This window comes from Cyprinodon variegatus, unplaced genomic scaffold, assembly GCF_000732505.1.
Source record: "Cyprinodon variegatus isolate N-32 unplaced genomic scaffold, C_variegatus-1.0 Scaffold594, whole genome shotgun sequence".
Taxonomy (NCBI): Eukaryota; Metazoa; Chordata; class Actinopteri; order Cyprinodontiformes; family Cyprinodontidae; genus Cyprinodon; species Cyprinodon variegatus.
This window is the reverse complement of record NW_015151047.1, coordinates 189850-198102: the sequence shown is the minus strand read 5'-3', so window position 1 is coordinate 198102 and position 8253 is coordinate 189850. Positions and strand designations below refer to the sequence as shown.

The 8253-nt window shown below is 37.4% G+C and overlaps 1 protein-coding gene across 24 annotated transcripts in view; it reads right to left on the bottom strand.

Annotated features, from left to right (window-relative positions):
* Positions 1 to 4312: 4312 nt before the first annotated feature.
* Positions 4313 to 8253, bottom strand: part of LOC107096037 (voltage-dependent P/Q-type calcium channel subunit alpha-1A-like) — a 104694-nt gene continuing 100753 nt past the window's right edge. For 23 of the 24 annotated variants that reach the window (XM_015392492.1, XM_015392494.1, XM_015392507.1 and 20 more), the window contains one exon: positions 4313 to 6401. In XM_015392492.1, the coding sequence (XP_015247978.1) occupies positions 5619 to 6401 (783 nt within the window). In that variant the 3' untranslated portion in view covers positions 4313 to 5618. The remainder of the gene's footprint in view (positions 6402 to 8253) is intronic. The other variant, XM_015392512.1, reaches the window with a different exon arrangement.

Here is an 8253-nt window from a genome sequence, read left to right as displayed (position 1 = left end):
AACAGGCAAGAGGAAGTGACTATTTCACACCACTAGAACGAGAGAGTTTAATGATATGAAAAAAAACAAATTGGGGAAAGTGCAAAAGAGAGGGCGATGGTGCGGGAGAAGGTTTCTGCTCGAGTTAATGCATAATTTTATAAAATGTATCTATGGCAGGCCCTTTTAATATTTATTAAAAGCACTCTTCTCACTAAAATAGGATTCTTCCCGCTCAAAATCACATTCATAGACAGAACTGTGATAACAGATTTTCTAAATTACATTTTTTAAGGCAGAAACTGAATTTCAGAAAGTAAAAAAAAAATAAAAAAATTGTACTAGTGAGAATTTTATTAAGGTATAAACAATGTCATTTTGTTTAAAAATTAAAACAAAAAGAAAAAAGTATTTCAGATATCAGAAATACCTATTCAGACTAACTAATAAGCACCTTAACGGCCTGCCAAAGTCTGTTCTAATCACCATAACATTACAGGGGGGAAACTAGTTTACTGGTTGAATAGTAGTGTATCCATATGTTATATTTAAGTTAAGTAGATAAAGTATAAAAACATTATTCAAACAGGTAGGCCCTGTGCATCATCTCATGCTCTTCCTCCTCATTTTATTTATGTTTTCCATTACACACTAAATAAGTGGTTGTCTGACTGTGCAGCTTTTTTAATACTATGTATTAAAGATGTTGATGCTACAAATGTGAGGACAGATTAGGTCATGGGTGCATAGGGGAGAATCAAACAAACGGGATTGGTTCTAAGGAGAGCTGAGGACACTATGAGTTTACTGAGTAAAACCTGTTTCCAACCAGGTGAGCTCTGGAGAGAATTTTACTACTGTAACAAAAACAGAGGTTGAGTAAACTCTCTTTGTGAAATGAAAAACCTCAGAGTTTCCCTGATTTCAGTTTAGACAACTAAAAATTTGTTAGAAAATCTACTTTGTAAAACAGGCCCCAGATGTCATTTCTCCAACCCTTCTGAAATGTGCTACAGTGCAGTTCAGTCACCTGCTGACAAGGTGAACATTAATGAGGTGGCCTGGAAGTGAGGGGAAATGCTACAAGCTCACTCAAAAGTAACTGAGTTTTACTATCATATGGCACCCCCTGGAGGTCACCAATGGTGTTAAAAATCTGGATTAATCACCTGCCTGAGATGGCCAAAAGCCTCTGGCTGCAAACACTGTTACTAGTAGATCTCTGCTGATAGGTGGAATCAGCTGAAAACAGGGAATAAGGAAACACATATTTCCTTATTCAGGACAACTGAATAAGGAAACAATTGAGGTTTTTTTTAGATTTTACAGACTGGGCATAATTAGACACCTACACTTAAGATGCAACCGCTTTTTCAGTGTTTGTGGATACCTGACCTCAGAAAAGAAGCTTTTTTCCTTTGATTGCTTTAGAAGAAACATAGACATTTAAAAACCTTAAGCACTCACTCGTAGTGAGTGTTTAAACTCATTGTTAATGATTTATGTCTTTACAGAATATTCCTAAAAATAGGTTTGCCACTCTGTTAATTATAATGTTTTTAATTTGGTATTTTACAGCTGATTTGACATTGATGTAATGGACTATTAATATGAGATTTGACTAATTCTTTGATTACTTTTTTCAGGTTTCAATGACACCTGGGAGAGAATGTGAATTGTTTAAAGAATTCATTTTGGGTTTCATCTGAATTTTCCATTGAGTCCATTATATTGTCTGCTGGCTAAAACATACATTTCTTCTTATATTAAAAGGTAGTAAAAAATGTGAGGGGGTTATGATTAAAAATACACCTCTGCAAAAATATACCAAGTTTAGGTCCTAGTGTTTATATAGTCGTTTCTGAGCGTAATATAATGTTTGCACTTGAACAAAGGAAAAAGACCTGTTCTCTTTATATACTGTTTAAATGTATCCATCATTATAGCTAAGAGCATAAAAGCTCTCCTTACAATAAGTAGTGATGGCGCTGTGTAATCAAGCATTTATCAACTTGGCAGTGAAATCTGAATGATTCTGCAGCTTTAGCTCATTGATCACTAAAGTTCATATTTTATCTGAGAGCTATTTGTGTCTTATCCTACTTGGGATCCTACATTTTTGCACTTTTTCCCCACTAGATCTTGAACTTCTTTCTTTTACACTTCTGTATGGTATTGTTGACTTACTCGGTTTCAATGGTTCTCCCATAAACATTATATATATGGCTTTTCCTTGTTTATTTATTGTAATCATGCGCAGTATTGTGCCTCTGGTCAAGTGGTTCTGTACTGGTAATTACATGTTAAGTACTTTTCCTTCAAACATATAGATTAAAAGCAAAGTATAAATCAGAAGTTATATAAATATATAATTTGATTTATTTTGAATTGCCTTAATATACATTTACTTTGTTATGTGTGCTGTAATGCATGGAAAGTGTATATCATCTAAAAAGTTGTCTCTTATCGTTACTTTCTATATAATGAAATATTTGAAGTAGCAAAACAATTCTGCCTCAATATTAGGGGGGATCTTTAAGATAAAACAATTTTTATTCTTGCTTTTAGCTTTGTGTGCAGACTTAGAAACTTTTCTAAAGAAAAAAAATAAAGGAAAAGAGATTGCAAAAGGAAAAAAAAATCACCTGTGCCAGAAGTACACCTGAAGTTGCTGGGTATCCTGCTCATACTAAATGAGAGTGATTGCTAACATAAGAAAAAACAACTTTTGATTCTTAAAAATCCTATGAAATTATATGTCATTAACATAAGTTTAGTCTTAAATCAAACAAAGAAATATGCGACAAATCCCTAGAATACCCAATATTACATTCTGCCCTTGTTTTTACAACATGGTATCGCTGCTTTACCATATTTCTAACTTTTTATTTTTATTTTGGAGGGACAAACAGTTTTAAAACATTTTGAGGGCCTAAAACCATTTGTCATCTTTTTTAAAGGAAAAGTCATATTCAGAATTCAAACTTCTGAAAGTACTTTAAATATGAAATTATAACATGCTCTTCAATAAAGGATAAGTGTCATTAATTAAGAGTTACTTTCATTTGAATGTGCTTTACGGGAGACATCCATGATTTGTCAAAGAACACTACTGCCACCTACTGGTTTGTGACGTCACGGTGCGGTATCAGCTGTTGAGCAAGTCCAAATGCTGTATCTGGTGTTTTTCACAACGCGCTATTATCCAACTCATCTTGAAAACATTCTTCTTCTAAGTGTTTTTAGGTGTTTTTTTCTCTGGTCAGAAGTTCGATGGCAAATCAAATCCGGTAATCCAACGACGAACCCATCCTAGGATCATCATGAATTGGAAAGGTGAATAACACATTTTTCTTTCTCACTTTTACCCGATGTATTACAACATCCAACTGCCATGCACGTGGGCATTGTGAGTTTTACTATAGCTCTCGGGAATTTCAATGGTGAAGTGCTCTAGAAATCTTTAATAATAGTTGTTGATTGCAGGGGTGTCGAGTAGCTCGCATTGATTTTTCTTGTAAAGCAGGAAGAATGGTGCTAGGCTTACCGCACTGTGATGTCACTGCGAGGTGTTACTATATTTTGGCAAAAATGGCCAATCCCGGACTTAGCGATCGCAACAAAAATTACTATTTTTATTTTTTACTGATTAACTCGCAAATGTATTACTTGTAGATATAGATAATGATCCATTGCTCATTCTTTGCTGGCTTTTCCTTTGAATTAAGCTTATAAAGGAAAACTAAATAATCTCAAATGTGTATAGGCTAGCTTTCTGCAGGTGTACCCACTTCAGTTAAAATACATTATGCATCTGCCCACCAGTGGATCTAAATTCCACCTATCGCCAGAGCTCCACTACAGACTCTGTGTCTTTCACCAGACCCATCTCAAGAGAGGACAAGCAAAAAAAAACATTCCCCTACAGTATGTCTTAGTGTTTGAGGTCCACCACAGGGTTGAAAAAATGATTACCTGAGCTCCAAATAAAAAAAAAACACAGAACAAAACATCCATCTCATTCTCACAATCAATAATCAAATACAAGCAATTACATTAGCAGTTTATCCATAATTTCCTCAGAGACAAAGAAAAACAAAGATGAAGAGTTTCTCTCCTTTCTGCGCCTTTCTATTGGTCTCTTCTCCTGTGACACCTCTGTTTGAACCCCAAACCCTGGAAGACTTTAAGATTTGAGTTACTGATTTGTCTGACTTTTCACCACTGAAACCACATTACAAAAAAAAAAAAATATCCATGTTAATTTTACCCTGCTACCCATTATATCATAATCACATGATGACCTTCATTACAAAAACATTACTTTCACTAAAAATATGTGCAATTCCAGCGGTGCAAGTGGCAGGCATTTGGCACGGAATGGACAGTTGACAAGCAAGCAAAAAGATTTAGCCTCCCCCCACATAAACCTACACAAACTATCCAATTTCCCCTATAGCCCTCTGTCTTTTGATTTTTAGTGAAAATGAAGGAACAATGAGAGGAATGTCATTCAGAGCACAAAGAGATAAACAGAAAGTATTTTCCAGTAAAAAAGAGAGAAACCCTACAGAGCACAACGGAAAGGGAAGATTAACCCCTTTCCCTCCAAACAGACAGTAGATTCTCATTGTTTGTATCATTAGTATTCTTTTGTAGCATTCATGCAGGATTTCATAAAGTGTTACAACTCCGCAAGTCTTAAAAAAACGAAGCTGCGTGGGGTGCAACAGAAGATTCAAGCTTCGATGTTCTGAAGAAGAAAAGGAGGAAGGGGAAGAAGGAGAAGAAGCAGCCGCAGGAGTAGAAGAAGAAATACTGCAGAAAACAGTTATTTGTTTGTTTGTCGCTGAAATCCATCCTCAACGTTTTCTTTTTTTTTTCTTGGTCATGGGATGAGGTGTGCTTAAAGTTTTTTTGTCTCTGGGAGGAGCGTGTTAAATATCACCAACACACCCATCCAGATCTCTGGCTTTTATTTAGTCAGAGAGGCTTTTTAACACCCCTGAAACAATTCCAAACTCTCCCACCCACTTGGCCGTCTCACCATTTACAGGCAGAGGGCTCTTTGTCAGATTTAAAAACACAGATGATAAAACTCATCAATATTTAGTTGGTGGCTGGGAGGTTTAGATTTGATTATTTTGCAGCTAACCTAACAGTTAGCCTCAAGGAGTTTTAAAAAAGGAAAATAAAAGGTTGTTCCTTTTTCTTTGACGTTAAAGTGTCTTTTATCGAGTCGCAACTCTTGACATCTTGTAAGTGGCTATAGCTCATTGCCAGAGGCATAAATTGAGACACAAAGAGTAGTGTCCATCATTTCTCCTCCCATCCGAAAAAACTGAGCTTTGTCTCTTTTGGCATCAAGAGATGATCAACAATGCAAGGAGAACAAAAAAGTTCTTGCTTCATGTTTCTCCAGAATCAACCTTTACATTCTCACTATGTCTGTTTCATGCTGATACCAATTCTTTCATCCAGTGAAGCGTCCATGTGACACCCCAACTGGCTGGGCTGGCAGAAATAATTACTGGACAAAAAAGAAAGGTTGTGGTTTCCCTTGGCAGTCACTGCTCTGGCTAAGAGCTTTCCATAGTTTTCAATCTATTGATTATACATCCCTCCCTGTTCCCCAGGGGCTAGCACCAATCATCTTCCTCTGTTTTACCATAAGGTTCATGCAGTCCCTTGCGGGGAACCCTTGGATGCCCAGCCGGAGGAGGAACCTTGTGAGGTCCAGTGTGTGGAGGTCCATGAAGGTGTGTGGAAGGTGATGACGATCGATAGCCATTCGGTAGACGGCGCTGAGCAGAAGGTTGAACCTGGTTCTGCACAGGCCCAGTCAGGGCAGTGGTGGGAGGGACTGAGTGGCAGACAGTCCTGGGTGAGGTGCGAGAGGGCTGTGGGTGGGGATTGTTCACAGGGTGAGGCTGCTGAGGAGGCAGGGGATGGGGGTTGTGAGGCTGTGGTTGTGTGGGAGGAGGCAGTGGGTGGTTGGCCAGGGTGTGGGGGTGAGGGTTTCCACTTGGCTCGTAGGCAGGGGGTTCATGGTGTGGATCATAGTCCTGGTACTCCTGATTGTAGAAGCAGCCATCCCCTTCCATGGAACCGCCTCCTCCACCTGAGTCACCCCAGCGAGGTGGGGGGTGGTGACTCTGGCGGGGTGTGCCATGGTGGGCCATAGGGATTCCAGCTGGGGGTGGACCCTGCCCTTGGTGAGGCTCTGGAGAAAAGTGCCGGGGGCCTGGGGGTCTGCCCTGCAGTCCACCAGGAGGTGTGGGCATGGACTTACGGACTACAGGGGAGTATGTGACGTGGGGTCGGGGTGTGGCAGGTGTCTGAGGCAACTGTCGGCGACCTCTCCGTGGTGTACTGGTTCCCGAGGTCGATGGAACTGGACTTCCGCTGACTGAACTACTGCCCTACACAAAAAGTGAAATAAAGCAAATAAAAAGAACGAACCACAAATTCAAAGACACGACATGTAGAATAAAGCAGAGGATGATGAAGAGAGAGCATAAAAAAACAGAGAAGAAGGAAAGAAACCCAGAAAGACAGAAGATGTAGAATAGAAAATACAAGGTTTAGAGCAACAATAAGAAGAAATGCACCAATCATAATGTTTGTGGAAGAAAAAAGTAAATCAAAGGCATCAAACACCAGCAGAGCAGCAGATAAACAAGAGTGGAGGATGGGGATATAAAGGATGAGATTCCAAACAGCGGCATACAAAGAGAAGCAAGATGTCATGCAGAGGAAAGAACACAAAAGACGGAAGAAGAAAAAAAAAGTTAAAGGGTTGATTTGCAGAACAGCAAACACAGCAGAGGGTAAATATAAAAAACAGAAAATTCATTTGATACACTAGAATTTACTGAGTGGTATTTAACCATTGCATAAAGACTTAAAAGGTCCTGTCTGAGGAAATGAAAATTTTGAGGGGGGTGCAAGAAAACAATAGCAGGCTGCAAGTATCAGAAGGCTGGTCACAGTAATAATGTGGTCAAATATACATTTTCATTAGAGATGCAGTGAGAAATTGATTGGGAGCATAATTTCAATTATTTTTAGCTTAATATTTCTTGTCTAGTGACCTGTTAGTTGAAAATAAAAATAACTCTTTCTGATCATTGAAAGCATTGTACTTATTTTCGTACTAGAGGATATTGCAGTATACTCTTCGGTGTAGATGCTGTTACTGAGTAAAGATTTATCATTTTAGGAGTTATTTATATTGTAAACAAACAATTCCTATAAATAATATTTTAATTATTTAATACTGAGCATCACATCTTTGAGTTTGTAAAGCCAGGCCTTCACTAATCTTCAGCTTACTCTAAGCATTTCGAATTTTATATAAGAAGCTATTCCACAGCTAGAAATGTATAATAATTCCACTCATAAGAAATATGTTGGTAAGATTAAATGACAATTAAAACCCAAATTTGACCATGGTATGAATAATTTTGGTAAACAGTGTCAACCCTTCATAGTACAAGTTACCGTTTTTGATCCCTTGCATACCCCTTACAAATGGAGTCCCCCCTCAGTGAGATCTAAAGGCACACGATCTATATCCAGCCATTCAGCAAAGATACTGTTACATGGCCGCACATCTTATTTTGGCATTTGACCAATTAGATGAGCCCTTGAATGATATGTTGCCTACTGTAAATTAAGTTGAGAAAAAAAAGAAAGAAAAGCTAATTGAAAAGTTAATAAAAAATTATATTTATAAACTAAAAAAATGTAAGTGCCAGTATCAGCATTAATGCCTCAGCATTAACAATGTTTGCTTCACTCTCAGAGTATTTTTCATGAATTTCTCATAGAAGCACTCTTAATATTTTTCTTAATCTATTCAGGCATTTTGGCGTTTCTTGTTATTAAATTGACATTTATTATTTCCATCAAAATATCAAATTTTTTTGAACGTTACAAAGGTAATAAGGTATTGTCCTGGATTCCAATAACACTATTAATCATTATAATTTGGATTTTCAAAGAATTTCACTGAGTGCCATATAAAAAGGTTAAGTATTTTCTCCCATTGGCTTTCTGTCTATTATGTCACATTTCAACCTGATTTTCAAATGTTGTTTTATATTATTTTTTGTGATGGATCACAAAGAGTTTAAAAAAGGAATTCAGAATTGTCTAAAATCAATATGTGCAGGTCAAAACTTTTCAGAACTTGCTCTCAAAGTTCAAATAGATGCATCTCTAATTTTGTATTTCATTTTTTGCATATTTGTTAGGTTGTCTGAGATATAC